At 34.9% G+C, this 20,380-nt stretch overlaps 1 protein-coding gene across 1 annotated transcript in view; it reads left to right on the forward strand.

Moving 5' to 3' along the window:
* The window catches only part of LOC104360805 (formin), a 148,933-nt gene extending 137,120 nt beyond the window's left edge, over positions 1-11,813 (forward strand). The window contains exons 16-17 of the mRNA XM_032984591.2: positions 1,159-1,243; positions 2,326-11,813. Of these exons, the coding sequence (XP_032840482.2) occupies positions 1,159-1,243; positions 2,326-2,370 (130 nt within the window). The 3' untranslated portion in view covers positions 2,371-11,813. The remainder of the gene's footprint in view (positions 1-1,158; positions 1,244-2,325) is intronic.
* Positions 11,814-20,380: the final 8,567 nt, after the last annotated feature.

Raw genomic sequence — 20,380 nt, forward strand, 5'->3', positions numbered from 1 at the left:
TTATTTCTGCCAGTGGAAAAAAATAAATAAGAGAAGAAAGTAGAATTTTTCAGTTCAAGAGTGCCAAGAAATGTGCTGTTTCTAGTAAAAGACTGATTTGGTGTGCATTAGTGAAAATTGGTTTGCTGAGTTCCCTGTGCTTGTAAAAATTCACTCACAACTTCTTTCCCTCTGCATTTTGCATATAGAATTGTAAAGTAGGTGTTTATAGCATCAGCATTTTAAAGGCACAGATAGCTGGGCAGATCCTGTCTTAGGAGTGCCAAGATTTTTTTTTCCTTTTTAGCACTGTGTAGCACATAATTTCCCCTGCCCTTTCTGCTGTCTGTAAGAGGAGAGTCAAGTCCCTTTTTGTTAAATTCTCTGTTTCTCCTTTACCTCCTGATTAAACTTCTGATTAGGTTCTTCTTGTTAAATCCCCACAGAAATAAGAGTTATGTATGCAAGAACCTAAGAGCAAAAGGCAAGAAACAGCAGAATCATATCTGTGCTCTTTCTCCTTATCTCAACTGTGCTCTCAGTAGACTGGTCTGTAGCTGCACAGAAGACAGACTTAACTACCTCTAGACAAGAACCCCTTCTAATTTGCCTCTCCTCCTATTACCACATCAGTGAGGCTGGTCAGTCAATTCTATGTAAAGCAGTGGGGAAAACATCAAGGAACAACTGGCAGATGCTTTCATGTCAAGGTTTTCAGAGGAAATATAATGTGTAGCCTGGCAACTGGCCTACTAAAATAGTATGTTCTATATATACAACAGCTTGAGCCAGCTAGCTTTTGGGGTTTTTTTCAGAGAAATATCTTCTTGCCTTGACACTGCAGCTTTTTTGATGGGAAAGATACTCCATAAAACCCAGATACTCCATAAACCCTGGATTCTGCAAGAACAGAGAAATTGTATGCCTGGTGACATTTTCAGTGAGCAATACAGGAAAACTGTCCTTTTGCTTTTGATTTTCTTTATTTAAAAATGTACTTTGATCTACTTTTGGTACTTTATTAAGTGCCTTTGAATAGTAATAGCAGTTTGTCGGGCTAATGTGCCTAAAAAAAATTAGTGGTGATGGTTCTTACAGATAGAGTATATACCAAGCAGAACCAGAACACCTTTGATTTCTTTGAATCTAACCCTGTCTTTTCTATGTATTTTCTTTCAGAATTAAAGTGGCTCAGCAATCAGTAAGCAAGTTAACTGCAGAGAAGAAAGTTGAAACAAAGAAAATCAATCCTACAGCTAGCCTGGTATGATGTGTTTCTCAGTATGACATTTGTAAGGGGTTTTGTGACACTATTCTTGTCATTCAGAATGATGGCGGCTTTCTGCTGTTGTTGAAAGGTGATGTAGTATGCTTAGTTTGAATGTAGCAGGGTGATTTTCTTCCTAAGGAGAAATCTTTAAGATTATGTCCTATGGTAGTCCATCATTTAAGTTTGAAAAGTAGTATACTTATGCCTAAGCATGGCTCTGCTCTTTTAGATACCAAAATTGATAAGACCTGCTTTTCTGTTTTTTTCCCTGCTTCCACTGAAGTCTCTTGTATTTTCTTACATGCTTCATAGTGCATTGAGGCTCAATGCATATAATTGTCCAATGGCTGAGTATGATTTTTTTCAAAACCTTACAAAATCTCATTTGCTCTGTTGAATAATGATAGAAGGGATTAAATCCCGATTTTGTTCTTGCTGTTTCCCAAGGCTTTTTTATACAAAAGAAAAAGAAGGCTAATAATTTACACTGTAGATAAAACTTTTTTTGTCTGTGTGTGAGGCACATCAGTTAGATCGGCATTTCTCAAACTGTAGGAAGCAAGAGACTAAGGGCAAGAAATATACATGAAGGAATCAGTATATTATTTCTATTCCCAGTAGAGCACATCAGTTGCACGGCAAGCGGCAGAGACATGAATGACTACACTTGCTTGGGAAGAAGTCATTAAACAACAGAATCTAGCTAATGCTAAATTAGAGACTTTATGTCAGCAGAAACCATTCCAGACAAGAGAAGGTATTAGATTCATACGAATTTGAAATGTATCTGGTTTTCTCTAGCTGCACTGGTCTTCACATAGCTGTGTATTTTTAAAGGTACACAGTATTTGACAAATGTGTAGATAAAGCAAGATCAGTTTTTCTACGGTAAGTAATGAACTGGTGCTGAGCCTTCCTTGAGTGCTCCAGGCGTTCTTTTTTTTTAGTTAAAGGAAACTCTAATCTACTGTGACTTGTTTAGTACTTCTTAGTCTTCAAGACCAAATGTTCATGTCAAGTTGAGAGAAGATGGAAAGTTACAGACAAGAATGATAATAAAACTCTTTCTTTAACAGAAAGAAAGACTACGTCAGAAGGAAGCCAATGTGACTGCCAACTGAAAGAAGGAAGATGAAAATGATAGTGTGGCTTTATACCTTGCATGATGCTTTATTGCACCCATGGCCCAGGGAGCACCTTATGTTAGATACTGAATTCTTCTTTGCTGATCTGTTCCAAGACAATCCACTAAAGACTTTTTATTTCCTTCAGAGGGGTCTGTATGTTCAGTGGAGGGAATTCTAAGAAGGTTTTTACATGGGAAGGCAAAATTATTTTCTGTAACTCTTCCTTACATTGCTTAAAATGCATCTGGTTGTTAATGGTTATTTAAAGTACACTATGCATAATGCATTATTATGGAAGAGCTAAAATGAGCATTTTGGATGCTAATTAATGACTAACAACCTGTAGGTTATTTACAGGGCTTTGTGTAGATGAGAGCAAATATGCCATTCAACTCACAGAAGACTATTACATCGTGCTTTTTGTTACTTCAGCAGAAACTTAGGTAAAATTAATTGATTCTAAATAATTTTACAGTGTCTAAGTATTGGATGCATCTTTCTAAAACTGATTAAATGTAATTATAGATTTATGCTGTATTTTACTAGACATATTTTTATAGAAGCTTCAGCTTATGCCATACATTGAAATGGAAACAATATTTTGCACATGAAAAGGAATAGTTTCAAATTCTTTAGTTTTATGATTGATGGCATAACTGATTCATTATTTTTATGGTTTTAACCTAACATTTCCTAAATCTTGAGCTTCAAAAGAAAAAATATAAAAATGTATATTTTTATTTCAGTATATATTGAAAATATCAATTCCATAAAATGATGAGTTTATTAGTCATTATCCATTGAACTAAAATACACCAACATGTCTCCATGGAGTTAAACATTTGCCATTAAATCTCTGGCTTTCAATTCTATTGAAAGCTTTTTTTTAAACAGTGAATATCTCACTGCTCTTGTCCCCCTATATTTGTATGAAGAATGTGTCCAGCATACATATAGATATACCTTTATATATACATAAAATACTTTAATAAGACTTGAGGAAGAAATAAAAGAGTCTTGCTGTCCTCCTATAACATTATAACCATTGCCTATATAGAATCAGAGCCTGAAAAAAACCCTACAAAATATCCTCTGTTACTTGAAGATTCTTACCTCATTTTAAGGATTTGGATTGTTAGAATGAGAGATCTTGAAGCTGAAGTTAATTTAAGGTAAAACAGAAAAGTGATTTTTAAATACAAGTAGGTAACAGCCTGTAAATAGGAACAGCAAACTGGAGAAAACATACTTCTACATGCTATCCATGAAAGAGAAATCCCCTTCTTTATGACAATGGTGTCTGAAGTTGGTTACGAAGAGAAATTAGGTGAAACAAAAAACTACAGAAAGGTAATAGGGGAAATGTTCTAATCATTTGCTTAGAAGCTGGAAAGAATATGCATGAGACAGACATGGGTTATCCATACAGCAAATTAGATAGAGAAACTGTGATGAAACCTAAGGCAAAGTCATCCCTAGAAGTGTACATTTATTAAGGAAAACAGCAGTCGTGGAGACCCTCATTCATGAATTCACTTGAAGATTTCATATATTGCAGCTTTCTTAAATGAGTCTCTTATTCCTGCATAAATAAAACCAAGGGAATCAAGATTCCCTTGTGTGTTTTGGAGTTTCTAGCTCCTGCAGATATACTCAAGATATGTAAGCATAATTCTTATTAAAACAGTCAATAATATACCAGAAAAAATAATCTGATCTGTAGTTTGACTATTCCCATTGCAGAAAAAAGAAAATTCCAAAGATTTAAGTTTTCTGTCTTCCACCAAATAGGTAAAGTACATTTGTTTCCAATATTATTAGTGATAAAAAACAGAAGCAATAACGTTTATAAAAGCCAAAGAACAACAGTAAGCAAGGCAATTCTGATGAGTGTTTAAACAAACAAGTGTTGAGTTTTGATATGGTTTTCTATCTGTCATGAAGATAGCATGTATTGCCATTTGACTTGATCGGGAATTTTTCAATTAAATGTTTTACTTGAAATATTAATCAACAAGAGTAGCACTGTTTGTAAGAAAGGATTGGTCTTGAAAATTCTTATTAGAAATATATTATAGAAAAAAGTTTTAAAATTATTCAAGGGTCCTGTTTAAAAATTTCTAAACGTGAAGTTTCATTTTTCAGTTCAAATTGACTTTTCATTTTGAAATGTTGAAAAATGTATATAAAAAGGGATTAAAATTAAAAGTATTGATATAAAGCATTCCTTGATCAGACTTCTAATTATTTTTTCAGGTTATCAATTTGCCAAAGTTCTGAGAATTTAGGCTATTTTTTCAGGATTATTCAAAGATATATAGCACAGAGACATTTTTTCTTCCTCATCTTCAACTGTATTGATTTTCCTCTCAGGACAGAGATTCTGATTCCAGCTTCACCCATGACTCAGATCCTCTACACTAGTTAAACTATTTTTAAGTGAAAAAAAAGCATTCACCCAGACTATTTGATTCATTCTCTTAATCATGACTTTAGGATTCTTGGATGGAATTCATCAGCTAAATATCACACTTAAACCACTACTGATAGCCAGAAGTGTCTTCAGGCAGTGATTGAAGTGACAGTGATACACCTACTACTGACCTTAACTAAAATGTATTAGAGAAGAGATATTAACTGATATATCTGTGTAAGCTGTCTAATTATGAAGTATTTAGACACTACAGACATAAAAAGTGAGAATCAACCAGCGTTCATCTTGGGGTCACCAAAAGTTATGCTTTAAGCTTACATTTAGTTTGGTGCCTGACTTTACCCCGAGCTTTCTAATTTGGGGGGAATAAAAGGAGAGAAGGAGAAATGAGAGAAAATAAAAAGATTGAATGGAACAGAAGTCTCTGGTACATACCTAGATTGCTGTCAAGGAAGTAAAAGTAGAGTGGACTAAATTAAGCCAAGCAGCAATAGCTAGACAGTTAAAATTTTCCAGCTATGTAATTTAAAATACCTCTACACTACATAGAAGTCACTTCTGTGACCACGAAGTAGATGTGGCTTAAGAGGGTTTTTTTCTGTTTTTTGTTTTGATTTCAACTCTGTTATTGCCAAGCTTTTCAAAGTCTGTAAAGCAAAGTACTATTAAAACCCATATTACTCAGTAGGTGCATATTACCCAGGAACACTATATACATTCTTTGTAAATTGAATTATTAGGAAGAATTCAGTTTAGATGAGTAAATATCAATAATTTGTGGTCTTTACCTTACTTACTTACCACTTACTTACCACCTCCTGATTTTAAAATAAAAGACCTTTTATCATCTTTGAGATATTATGACAATATAAATTATATTTTCATTATGTTTTTATTAATCTATGAAAACTACCCAGGTATTTTGCCATGACAAACCCATGTAAATGTTTTATCATGTGCTTTATTATAGGGTTGTAAATGTATAGCTTGAATATTATACTTTTGTATTTAACTTACAAATTTTTGGCAGCAAAACATAAACTGTATGATCTTCAGTTTCTGTACATACAGAAATTAAAATAGAATTGATGGAATACTCAGCAGAGAGAAAAGTAATTTAACACCTTAAGTGGTTCTAGGAAGGATAAAGTTTACATGGGATCTCAACCTTTCTGAATTGCTGAGGATATCTCCTCCAACCAGATATAAACAGCCAGGGTATCTCTGACCAGTCTAACTTTTTTCTACATGAAATATGAATAATTTGTTTTCCATATGACATACAGGCTTCTTATTGCCCTGATTTTCCAGGAAAATGTTAGCAGTTACTTTCTTAGATCTAAGGATCTTTCTTAGCTGATGAATACACGGCAATGAAAGACTGTGTATTTGCTTATTTAGTAATACTGTTTCTTCATTGCTTCATGTCAATATCTTAAAAATAGATGCCTTAATCTTGTCGGGGTGTGGAATTTCAGAAACACCAAAACAAGTTAGAAATATTCGTATCATTACACTATTTGATGTGTTTTTGAAAATCCACCTCCTTAATCTGTGTTTAGGCACCATTCTAATCTTATCATTTCAGAAAATCATATCCACCTAGTTTTTGCTCATTCTTGGCCTTGTCTCGATCAATATGGTTATGGATCTTGCTCTTTTTTTTTTTTTCTTTGTTTCTTAGTTTTTTGCTTTGGTTTGGGTTTGGTTTTTGCTTTTTTTTGTTTTGCTTTTTTTTTAACACCTTTAGAATTTCTTAATGCCAGATAGTAAATTTCAGGAAAAATATTAAAAAAAAAAAGTATAAAAATTAAAACCAGATAAATTAAAATCAGTAATAAATTCCAAATTATTAGTAATGAGACTATTTAACCACAGGAAGAAGTTAACAAAGATAGTTGTAGTTTCTCCATTTTCTAATGTTTTTAAATCAGGATGGAACATCTTTCTGAAATGTTTGTGTAGTCTAATACAGCTTATTGGACTCCGTTCAGATGTACCTAAGTGGTAGCCCATATCCTTTGACTCACCAGTTCAAATAGTTCCTCTAGACAGAAAAATGTAAAAATAAGTATGTCAAAATACCTAATCTTTTTTTTCCTCTCAGCTGTAACGAAATATCCAAGGTGGAAGAGCTCTTTGTTGTGATTTTAAATTTAAAATATCGCAAATAGTGTGATGTAGAACAACATAATGCAGGAAACTATTGTCTAATTATAAACATTTGGATTTCAAATAATTAATATATCTCTGATGCATCTTGTGTTATTTGCAATGTAGCAAATTTATATGCTCTGGAATTCAACACTGTTTTAGAGATTCATAAGCTAGGTCTGAAAAAAATGGCATTTGGATTGCACAATGTGAAATTCTGGATTCACAGAAACCCTAGTTCCTTGTCATAGGTTTAAGCATATGCAAGGGAGTTTACTTTGGATACAGCTAACATGATGCAAAATTTAAATAACAATCTTTCCTTTTAGTGAATTATTAGATATGACCTGTTAATACCATTACCAAATGTTTCCACTGCTCAGTAGATCTTGAACCATAATGATTTTATGCAATTGTTTTAGAGATACAAAGTTCAAAAGTTGTGCAAGCAAAATTACTTGGTTTTGCAATTTTTCAAAACACCTTCAAGAACTTTTCTTTTTCATTTTTTTTAATTCAAAAAATATTCTTAGAAACATTGCTAAAATGGATGCTGTTTTTTTTCCACTTGTTGTAAATGTGATACACATGAACTCTAATATTTTCAGTAAATTTGGCAAGCTTCAACGGGCTTTAAATGATTTTGATTTAATACCTCATAGAATTCAAGCTTTTAAAATTAGGGCCTCTTTGTAAAATGCAAGTCCTATTTATAAAAACATTTGTTTTAAGAAACAATGAAGTAAAAATGCTGAACTGATAACTTAGACCCAGAATGCACCACCTTCATGGGAGGACATTATCAAGCAGCATAAGCTTTCCCACAATGTACATCAGCACTGCATTTCCCATGGTTTGATTCTGACAGATGTCATCTTAGAGTAAATCAAAGGCAGCAATTATATTTTTTTTTTCATTAGGTATTTCTGTTTAATTTCATTTCATACTTTGTCACCTCAATTTAATCTTCAACAATCTAATATTGAGGTAATATGAAGCCTTTTTATAGAGGCTGATACTGCTTATATATGCAAGGATTTTTATTTATGTAAGTATTCCTGTGGCCCACACAGTACAAAATATCCATAGAGGACATTATAGGGACATGGGACTGAATAAAATCTCTTTTAGAATCCTGTTATGACAATTACGCTGAACTATTCCAGTAAGGGGAATGGATTTCTTTTCTGCAGTAAGATCTGCCTCAAAAGGTTTTGGAGCTTTCGGAGCTTCTGGTGGATGGAGGATGAGGCTGTTGGTATGGAATCATTGCTTTAGCCATCAATTCCTAAAAGTACAGCTTCTCTGGAGTTACACTGCATTTGAATTCCCTGAGCCAAGATTGACCCAGGGACTACTGGAAGAGATGCTGGAAAATATCATCAACAGCCGTATATTTTCAAAAGGGAAAGAGATCATAGTTATATTTCCAGATTAAAGCAAAAGCTAGGAGACTCTTCCAAAATAGCAGAAATTTTATATAGTTGTTTGTATCCTTTAATTAGATTCTATAGATTTCAGAAATTCTCCATTCATATATGAATTTCCTTCTGTGCCTGTGAAGAGAATCACTTATGTATTCTTATGCTTTTATTGTGCGGTGACCACTAAAATGTTGACTACAAAAACTGTTGAAAGAGAGATCCATTAACAAAGTCCCAACAGACAGTTGTATTTCAGGTTTCCCAGTACTGTCCTGCCAGGAACCTTCATATTTTCCTAGAGATAAGAAGAGTTTAGCTGCCATGCCATCTGCGTTCTCAGCCTTTCCTAATCATAAACTAGTACTTGTAGCATAGAGCCAAATGATGGGGCCAGATTCCATCATCACTGATAACTATTGTGTTTACTACAATTAAAAGTTAACTAGGTCACAAAGTCATCCTAAAGATGACAGGTGGGCTGTTTTTGTGTTACCCATTAAACTGTAATATATTTGATAAGCTCAAAGTCCTAAAGAGTACTGACACAGTCTGAGATTTATGTAGTCTGTTGACTCTAACACACAGCATCCATATAGTTTAAGCTCAAATGACTTTAGAAAGAGTAGCTGTATTAGCTGTTCACTTGTTGATAGTGTTTCTTTAGTCTTTTTTTTGAATCTTTACCAAGATAATTTTTGTCTATCTATGAATTCCACATTTGAAAACTTAAAATGGTACTTTTTCTTTCTGACTTCTCCCAGAGGGACCAGGCTTGTAGTTCAGTATTCTTACTTTCTAATTTGGCATGCTGTAAATACATTCCATTGTAGTTGGACAAATGCTCATCCTGAGCAACTATCCACAGAAAATGTATTGTAGAAACTGCAGAAACTGTGTAGAGATCAAAGAACATAGCATTATTTCCTACTGCTTTGAGCATCAGTAGTCAGCAAATAAACATATATATTGTATAGCACCTGATGGTTATTTCTTAGTTGTAAAGTAGTTTAAGGAATGTATTGCCATTCGCAGCTAATCACTATAAACTGGATAAAAGCCATGTTGTTCTTATATATTTTTTTTTTTTTAGTCTTTATTAAAATGAGTTTTTGTGGTACGGGTATCTTCTAGGTTTTAGGGAGGAAGATACCATTCTGTAATGAATCAAAATGCAGCAGAGTCACAGCTCTATTCTTTCATACCTGACAGGAAGGTGAAGGAATAAAACTGATTTCTTTTCATTCCACATAAAACTAATACTTTTTTTTCTGATTACTTTTCATTGTTGATCATTTTGTGTTACAATCCAGTGCATTTTAGAAGGGCTGTAAAGAAATTAGAAGGTTCAGCTATGAATCTCATTCCTTAAAGATTCCCTGTAATGTTCAAATTCATCAGACTGGCATGGGGAACACCTCCCCTGTCACAGTTTTTCCTCAGCGATTTGTATAACTCTCCTCTCCTTTCTTTGTTAAAAGCAAAGTCATGTAGCTACCAGACTGGTTGCTAAAGGTCCAGGAAAACTTAACTATTGGGTATGGAGAGGTCAATTAACTTCCAAATTATGATAAAGACTTATGCAGCTTTATTACATGAGTTGAATCTTCATAATTCATCTAAGTTGAACACAATTCATTTTCAAAGAGTTAGACAATCAGTACAGTGTTTTCATGCATTTCTGTTACTTACAATTTTATGTCAAAAAAGCCTGTCTCACTGGGTAGGAAACAGAACTTGTGCATTTAGTTATGTAACCAACTTCTGCTTGATTCCAGACCAGAAGTATGTGTGATGTGGGAGATGTACCTGAGTGTTTTGGCATTACATTTTATACATATTTCCCATCACTTATCCAGGGGCCAAGTAAAGAGATTCAGTAATGTACCTAAAATGAAAATGTTGTTAGAAAATGCCACTGAAACAATATAAATCTCGCTATTTCTTTTTAGTGAATTTTCATTTGAAGAAGTCCATCCTCATGTAACTTCCTGTTGAGGTGTTTGGGTTTCTTTGTTTTAATTAGTAGATGATATTATATAAGATAATCAAGCCAGCTTGTCTTGGACAAACTTAGTAGGGCCTTGAGTGCTAGTCAAGTAAAATAATCTAATCGGTGTGCATGCTCAACATGCCCACTTGTAACTACTGTAGCCTGAACAGCACTGTTTTATCTGCATATAGCTCAGATAAGAGAGAGACTTGAGAGGGAAATTTAACAGATTTTCAGGTGTCAGATTCGGAAAAGCTATGTCAAATGAAATGCATTCTTGTCATATTGGACTGGTTTTGCAACATCAGTGATACCTGTTGCAAAGGAAGAGAAAACTCATGCTCCATGCCGGGTGGGATTGGGTAAGGACGTTTTACAGAGAATTGGTTAAAGTACTATTTCTTGTCGGAGTTCTCAGCAAAGCTGTGAATGCCCAGCTGATAACTGGCAATATATTGCCCAGGAGAAACAGAATTATTTTTATACTTTTTTGAAAATACATACTTATTATAATGACACTTTAGTTTTGGGAGTATATCAGCCACAAGAAGAAAATCTGCCCCTGTCATTGTACTCAGCTATTACTCTCTGTACAAGCTAAAAGCTTCGCCATATTCAGAAGCTATAGAAAACAAAAATGGAGAAATATCTTTTTGGGAGGAATCACATTTAGCCTCTGGAAGGTGTTTTTGGTAAGATTATAGTATGATTTTCAAGTTTCATTTAGTGATTTTGAAATTTTTTTTGTTTTCCTTTCCAATCATTTTGAGTTGAATAGTTGCACTGTTGAACGTTATTGTTGTTGGGACTCTTCCCTCTCTTATGTCCATATGACTCAAAACCATAAAAATACATGCCACTTTGGCTGGTTAACTTCTCTTTGAAGATGTAGCAAAATAGCAAATTCTCTCACAATGCTATTAATATTCTCTGTGTACCTAGCAAGTTTCACAGACATAACAATGCTTAAATCTCTTATGTCCATATGGGATTTTCTTTAAAAAAATCATAGATTTGCTTGAATGTTCACACATACACTCAGCATTTATATATTTGCTGTCAATTGAATTGAGCTCAACTTTGCATTTTTCATCCCACAAAATGTACAGCGAAAATAATGGAATATTAGTATGGGTTAAGTTTTTTGTTTTTCAGGAATCAATCTCCTTTGGGTAGTTCTTGAATAAATATGTTATAAATGTCTTAAAAGAATAAACTAAATAGATTCAGGTGATTTTTCTCCTCCCTTAACACTATTATTATATGTGTGTGTGTGTGTTTCTACTATGTATCTGAAATTTTCATTTTCTCAGAATACAAGGTGTGCACATGATTAACTTTGTAAAAGTTACTGTAGTGGAATGAAATATTTATTTTTAAATTAAATTCTTAAGGAACCATTGGCTGTAAATAAAAGACTATATTTTCCTCCTCAGCAATTTTTCATTTTATCAATTGTATTTTTGTATTCAGAATACATTGTTGAGATACTGTAGTTTTCTCTGTTTGAATAGTTGTGTCTAAATGACGTTTTTAGTTACACTGCTTTACTGATCCAGTTAATATTCCAAGTTCAGGATGCTTGTTGAAAAGATGCACTGTATTTTGGAGATGTGCAAAGAATTCAAATATGTAGTTTACTGATATAAATTTCTTGAAGGTATTTTAATAGATGTGGGGGGAGGGCTTGCATCTGAAACAATTTGCACACATATCTGGGGATGTGGATTTCCTTTAGTTCTCATGCCACTTTTGGCAACTTATCACGTTTCCAAATACATAATATTGAAAAGCTCCTCAATGCTTTTTGGCAACTCAGAGCATGCTGCCCACAAAATTATATTAAAATGGTATCTCAGAGGTTTGTATCATTCATGTCTCCAGACACTAATATTTGGGCTCCATTATTTAAGGGGAGAAAAAAAAATCTAGAAATTACATAATTTTATCTATATTTTACTGTTATTTGTATTACTCTACACTGACAGCCTAGAAAAATTTACCATAAATTGTTAGAGATATTTTTTCCAGTTTCTCTACAGTCAGAATAGAAAACTACTACAATTTAAGTATAAAATTATGCAGTAATTTCATCCATCAACTGGCCGTTGGAGGAATCCAGAAACTGGAAGCATCTTCACCAACTCAGCAGCTCTCCAAAGTCTGGTATATTTTAGCCAGTTTTGAGGGATTTTTTTGGCATCACACATCACATACCTTTAAAGTAGAAAGAATGTGATTTGGTTATAGATGTTTCTGAGAACAGCATTAGTGTGTTTGAAAAACACTGTCCTTAGCCAATCAGAAGTTGGAGTGATCATGCCAACGGAGTAAGAGCCAAAGATATGCTATGAAGGACCTTGAAAACCATAACAAACTACTCAGATTAAAAGAGGGAGTCAGAGGAGATACTCAACAAATACACAGCAGCATGATCAAATGCATGGTTTTTTGTTTGAAAAGTTGCATGTCTCATCACAGAAGAGACTACAAGAACCTGAGCAAGGATTTCAGCTAGATAACTGAATTGGAGATGCCAGATAGAAATGATCACCAAGAAGTAGGCATTAACCAAGTATGACGAACTGTTTGCAATCAATTTCCTGTAGAAGACAACACATAGGTATTGGGAAGACATGCTAGATACATAATTCCACAATGGTGAACATCATAGAAATATCTAGATAGGCACCGAACATTCAAGCAAGTACGTAATAAGTTAAATCATCCTAAATAAAAATAGCTAAGCCAACGCAATGCAACTTAGAGACAGTTTCTCTCTTTTCCTTCTCTTACTATTTATTGTCTAGTTGCTTGACCCTTTAAGACAACAAAATGGTGTGCTGCTGAAGAGGCAGGTGTTATGAGCTTTTCTGCTCTGAATCCTACTGATATGCCAAGATGTTAGGTGACGGTATGTTTTTCTTTATCCACATGAACAACTGATTAAATATTCATTAAGAACCTAGATTTGACTGCTGAAGTTCTTGGTCTTTATGCTTAACCCACAAGATTGAGCCAGTGAGCAGTATTTGCTGTAGGGCTGTGCCAGTTATTCTGAGGGAGAAATACCACGTACAGGGAGGCAAAGACATCAGATAAAGTGACTTCATTTCCAAGAGTAAACCTATATAATAACACCAAAGTTGAATAGAATTCCAAAATACTGAGTCAAATCCTGAAGTTCTAAAATAAATGCTACTCTTCTGAATATATAAAGCTCTCATCAGATACAAACCTTGTTTTCTATGCTGTAGAATTCTTCATTATTTAACTGTCAGTGTATTTCAGCTCTAGGTTTATTGAAAAGTGTTATTTCATAAATACAGGATGAAATTATGATAGACTGCTGTTAAGTACTACGGTACAAACTGCTTTTATTTAATAGACAGATTAGATTCACACAATTAAATAATTTCAGCGATGCATTGTTTCATATCTGTAAATATTACAGCTATTTATCCACAGGTTAAAGTTGGAGATAAAAGCAGTCAATTCCTAAGTTATTTTATTTATAAATATGCAGATACATATATATGCATATGTATATTATTTCTTCTATATATACACACACACACACATCTTTAATACAAGCTATGCTATTTATATGGCAAAAGAAATTGATCAAGTCATAAATCTAAAATCTATATTTCAATAATGTATAATGAAATTTTCATACATCCATTAGTTCATGAAAGGATAGTTAGCATCAAATCAATATTAAAAGCTGGAATACTGCAGTGATTGAAGTAATTTAAAAGCAAATGAGCTGATAACTATCATCTGAGATGTGCTTGTCAGAAAACTTTAATCAAAGCAGACTGGGGATTTCTATGTGTAACCTCTTTCATGAGATACATCCCGAGGTGCTTTGCAAAATAATGAAATTAACAACGCAAATATTGATGAATACACTAGGTCAAACAAAGCAGTCCTTGGTCTTGAGAGTGCCACTACCATGAGTCAACAAACCAAGGGATTCCAGATGAAAAGAAAGTAAAAGCCACAAGGCCAGCCAAATAGGATATCTGCCTTTCACTCTGTGCTGGATTTGGGAAGGATGAAAAAAAATGTTCAAAACAGTTTGCAAGTCTTGGTTTTTCTTTCTACATAACTGTTCCATTTCATTGTGTCTATTTGCTCTAGGTTTTTTGCATCTTACATAAATGTGCCAAATCTCTTCTGTAAGACAGTGGATGAACAGGTGTATGGGCTCCAGAAGTTTCTGGTTTCCATGTTGGCTATCTACTGTATGGGCTACTGCTGGAAGAAATACTGTTCTTATATAGGTAATTCCAACACATTTAAGAAAAGTTGGGATTTTTCAAGTTTGATCTTACAGTACTTTTTTACCTAATCCTGACAAGAGAAACTAATGGTCCACAGATCACAGCTGAAGACAGGCTCAAAAGAAATGAGTGGTGATTTAACTTTTACAACTTATTCTTTCTGAGTGAAACTTGTTTAGACATGCTGGGCGTTCATGAAAACCCTCTGCAGCTTCTTAAAAAGAATGTGAGGGGTGAGTGAGGAATAATTTTTTCAATCGCAGTGTGTTATAAGACTTCTGTTTTTTTCTTTTGCATTGTTTCCTCTTTCTCCCTCCTTGTTTAAGAAACCAGTGCTAGCTTCATGTGCATTTATCCAGCTCCAACATTTGTTCATTGCTAATAATGAAATTTATTCAAATTGTAAATTCCAGGACTGCAATGATTAAGCCATTTGAAATGTCTCCATTGATTGATCTCCAAATTTCTCAGCCAGATTATTGGATATACTTGTAAGTATTTGTACTAATACTTACAAATTTTTATTTCAGACTCTATTAATCAAAGAGTCAGGGACAAAAGCCTCCCACATGATTCATAACTAATCAAAAAAGTGCCAATCAACCACTGAGAATTCTACAATTATGTAATTAGCTGAGCAGTGAAATTTGAAATTAACTTGTTATGAAAAGCTTGACCCACAAATGGCCATGTAAAATGAGCTCCAAAGGACCATGTGTGTGAGTTAAGGGAAACATTCTTGAATGCTGATGTCTATATTTTTTATCTTTTACTTCTCTCATTAACCTCAAAAAATGGCAACATGATGATGTTTGAAAGTGCTCTTTGCCAATCTCCCTCACAGCAGCTGTAGCAGTATTTTGGGCTGTTGAATGGTTATGAATCAGACAGAAGTGTGCTGTGAACATTTTTTTTTTTTACTTTGAGCATCTTTGATTTCCATTGAAGTATTGATAAATACTAGATTTGCTAGTTTTATATGTGATTCAGAGCAGTCATAATGAACCTGTCTTTGAGAAATGCAATGGTCTGATGCAAATGTTCTGAGGATGCTGTGCATTCATGATGTGGGATAACAGGGTTCTCATTATAAATCACAAAATGCTTTCAGATGTTTGAGGTGTATGCATTCCCAAAACATTGCTACCCTTAGGGTCTGAAGTTCAGTGATTTTAAAGATTTGAAAGATTTTTAAAGATAATTTTAAAGGAAAGCACAACATGACATGTATTCTCTGATTACAGAAATTAGTTCCTAGAGGATGGATAAAAGGCAAAAACTAAAAGGAAGAGAGAGAGAGGGAGGTGTTTCACCGTGTGAATTTTTCCCTCTCTTTTTTCCTGATTTAAATTCATAATCAGCAACTCTCATATGATGATATTCCCACACGCATCCCTTGGATAATGCATTCCAAAACTCCAAAATTATGATGCAGATCCAAGATGGGTTTCTGAGACTACTTCATGCACGCACTTCTGAAGTTGTCATCCTTATTGCTTACATACAATAGCATATATTTGGAAATTTTCACGATATTATAAGAATATGTCTTCTTTCTACTCATTGCTCTTTGTTTGGTGATACTTCCACAGAAAGCAAGTTATGGGACCGTACACCATGTCCTGACAACAAAAAGAACACCTTGAGCTTTTAAAAGAAGCTTCCCATCTCTTCTGGTATTAAGTGTCTCCTAAAATACCAAACCAAATCCATCTGCAAGCCTATTGTGAAACTACTACATTAATAAAAAAATGTGAAGGGAAATCAGTTTCCAGAAGCTGAGAAAAGAGTTAAGATTCTTAAAAAGAGAACAACTTGCATATGAATCTAAGGATCCTACTCAAAGCCAGGCAGAAAATCTGGACATTTTCCAAAAGCAAGATTCAATATAAACTTGCAGTATACTGTGATGCTAGCATGTCCTTTCCGTTAAGCAGCATTGAACAGCTGAGAATCATTCACCTTACTTTAGCAGACATTTTTTGAGAAAAAAGGGGCAAAGGCAATATTAATTTTTAAGTAATATGAGCAGAAGAAATCTGATGCCAAGCTGCCCTTTTTGCTCCTGGGATTCTGTTCAGCTAATTCCCAAGGCATCCTTCTGAAAATGTATCCTTTGGACTGAAAAAAAAAAAAGGCAAAACCCACCCTCTTGGACCCTACAGTTTTAGTTCCCTGTGTGAATCTTCTGGTTTGATTTAGGAATGTGCTGCTTGGTTCCCATGTGCATTGTTGCTGTAGTATTTACTTTGGAAGGAAAAGTGAGTATACGGTTCACGCCTTAACCTTGTCAAGCTTCCCCCTTACCAACTTGAACTGACACCATACAAATTCTGAAAGGAAAGGCCACAGCCAAAATTAATCATAAACATTAACCATAAAATATTACTCTTGACCCTAGCAAGGGGCAGACCTCTAGGAATAACATCCTGCTCCTTAAGAAAATAACATCCCTCTCCAACCGAGAGGAGCAGACGGTCTTGTCTATGCATGACGGACGTGCTGACCTGTGCCTCAGGGAGTAACATCCGATTTCAACTCAGAGGGTAATAAGCACTTCAGGCCTTACATTATGGAAGTCCTTCCCCAAACACTGCCCTACATACAAGCTTTGGCAGCTTGCACTGACTGCATAAAACAAGTCCTGTCCAAGGTTGTGCTGTAAGGTTAGGTTTTTACGCAAAGAGAAACACACTAAGGCTGAGGCTGGAAAAATTAGAGCTGCCACCCCAGCTTCCAGGCTGTTTTGACCTTAAGGAAAATGGTATATATACTTCTTTGTACCAACAATGAGCCCTGAGGAAAGGCTACAGTCTGTAGCTCCTTGGTAATATTTCACTTGAATAGACTCTGTGCTTAGTTTATTCATAGAGGCACAATCCACAGTTTGGAGAATCTATTTCCATAGCTATCAAGCAGTATGTTGTTCAGCAGCAAATTGAATTAATTTTAATTAAGCCTCTGAAATCAGAAAAATCCAGAACCAAAATGTATTGCTGAATACTAATTTTATTTGGAAAAGAAATAACAGATCAAAGAACAACTTTATGGCAAGTCACTGGAGATGAGACTTAGGTGCCTAAATCAAGCAAGATCTGCAACACTGAATTAAGCATTTCCTAAATATCACAAAAAATCTGAAGGTGGAGCAATAAACTAGATTGCCTCCCAGGAGATGTTGGTTGTACTGGCATTGACAGTGAGAGATTTCAGCAGCAAGCTGTTGAACTTGTGTTGAGTATACCCTGCAGATACATTTCTGATACTGCACTCCTTCCTGAATTCATTTCCTTGCCAGCAAAGGCAAGAGGGAAGTAACACCAAACCCCATTTTGCAGGGGTTCTCTTCAACATAAACCCTCTCCTCAGTGTCACCTCACCAAGTGATTTTTGGCCTTCCATTTCCCAATGTGTCAGCCTCAGGAGGAAGCTGAGCTGCTGTTGGGACAGGCAGATTAAGTGGGAAGAGAACCAGGAAGAGAATAGGATGTCATTCCTAAATGATGGTGCTCTTAGCAATGATGTGATGTAATCGTTGTATAAGATTAAAGGAAAATTTCCATGATAACCCTTGTTTTTCCCCATGCTGGGACAGACAGCAGGGTTTGTCTCACCCATTGAATGAAGTTAAATAAAAAATTAACTTCAAGCTTTTGCAACTAAATTATTGCTGGTAACCATGTTTGTGAGGTTACAACTTCTCTGGGATTTCTATGCTACACTGAAGTACAGTTATGCCCCCAGAAAGTGAATGTGACAGATTTGATGGGGTTGGAAGAGGTTACTGCAGTGTCATCTGCTGGATAAATGCCTTGAGGTGAGTGAATATTTTCACAGGAATTGATCTGTACTTGATTTCTACTTGAGTAGTCTATTCACATATAACAGATGTAAACTTCTCTACCCAGATGTCTTATTTCTGACAACACAATACAAACTGAGTACACTCCCCCTTTCACACTAATGCCAATACATCTCTCCTGTTATTAATAAGCTCTTTATACACATTCTGACAGCAGACTAGACCTCATCTTTGAGATCAGTACCTGACGCTCATATTTCTTTCCTCTTGCCCTCTGTTTCTTTCCACCATCCATCACACTGACTCTTACTTCCTATCCTCTCCTGTGAAATAGACACTACCCTCTTTTTTCACCAACAGTAAAACAGATCAAGGTGGTTCCATGTGTTGGTAAAGATAAATGTCGAGGCTAAAGTCTTTCCTTGTGTGGCTTCCATTAAATTTCATTGCGTAGCATTTGCACACCTTTCAACTATGATGCACAAAGGCTAGTGTTGCAAAAGATTTTCAGTCTCATAACATCACGCCTTTTTAGGAAACTAGTGCTTCTGCACACTTCTTAATTGAACTCGAATACCATTTAAACCTCCCTATATTTTGTGACTTAGTTGTCCTGTCTTTTCTAATAGTCCCTTCTCTAGTGGTACAGGTGGTATACTATGTCAAGGAGAGGACTGATGAAATATGCCTTGGAGTTATGCAAAGAGTATTTCAATGTAACTGTGCTAAATAAAGATAGTAGAGTACATTACAGATGTTTTAGGTCTGAAGATGTAGCAAAGATAAAGAAGAAAAGATATGAAGATGAATTTGAACCTAAAGCAGTTCTCATTGGAAGAGTTTTTTGCTTTACCCAGCTTCTCTCTTGGGGTGAGGTAATGGGAAGTCTTCTCACTTGTCATGGTTATGTGATAGGAAGAGAAGAATATTTATTATCATCTATCTGCGTATAATGTTTTGTACTTGGTACTGGACTAAAACACATGGTCCTGAAGGAAGGAATTTTTCTTTTGGTTTACAAAGGAGTATGTTGCAAGAACCAAACGTGGTGGTACAGGAGTAGGAAGACTGCTGACCTCTGACAGCCCATCAACACTGCTAGTTCAAAAAGGCCTGCCTGGGTAGCTGTTCTCTCAGCTGGCTGAGTGATTGCAGTTTCATCAGCAAAGTTCAGATTTTCCTTCAGAGGAAAACTGACTCTGGCTTTTTGAACTTTCAGACTACTAGGCTGAGCAGAGTGAAAACAATTGTTTAGAGACATCATGCATGGATCTAAGGGACAGATGGCTCTAAACTATGCCAGAGAATTATGATACATTCAGGCTGTACATCAGGATTTTTTTCTATTTATTTCTTTTAAATCATTTTTCTTGCTCTACCATTTGTTCTCAGTCTCACTTGCTTTTCATTATTTCCCAGTAATAGTGAATATATGAGATATTCTGCTAGAAACCTGAGGCCACTTAGTAAGCAGCTGTAATCTGAATTCAACTCACATTCACAGAGCAATGGCCTCCTTGAATGTGAAGATCCAAACTGAAGGCAAGTTGGATGCCTCTTGGCTGTTACGGATTCTTAGAGGCGTTCACCAGTGTCCATTCAGTGGCAGCTCTCTTTTTAAAGCATATTCTGTACAAAATGAACCCTAAAAGCTACTTAACGGTGAAATTAAAGATCTACATAGGTTACACACACTCTCAATGCAGGGAATGGATTAACTTAACTTTCAGCTCCTGCTGCTTATGTTGGTTTAATATATTGTCTTGACTTTTAATAAGGTTATTGAAAGATAAAAGCATATAAGGAGCTGTGCCACAGATGCGACAGTCAGAACTTCATATGCAAAATAAAAAGAGACATTATAATAAAAAGAAAATTGAATGTTGCTTGTATAAAATCTGGCTTTGTTTT

This window comes from Tyto alba, unplaced genomic scaffold, assembly GCF_018691265.1.
Source record: "Tyto alba isolate M040663 unplaced genomic scaffold, T.alba_DEE_v4.0 Super-Scaffold_18, whole genome shotgun sequence".
Classification (NCBI taxonomy): Eukaryota; Metazoa; Chordata; class Aves; order Strigiformes; family Tytonidae; genus Tyto; species Tyto alba.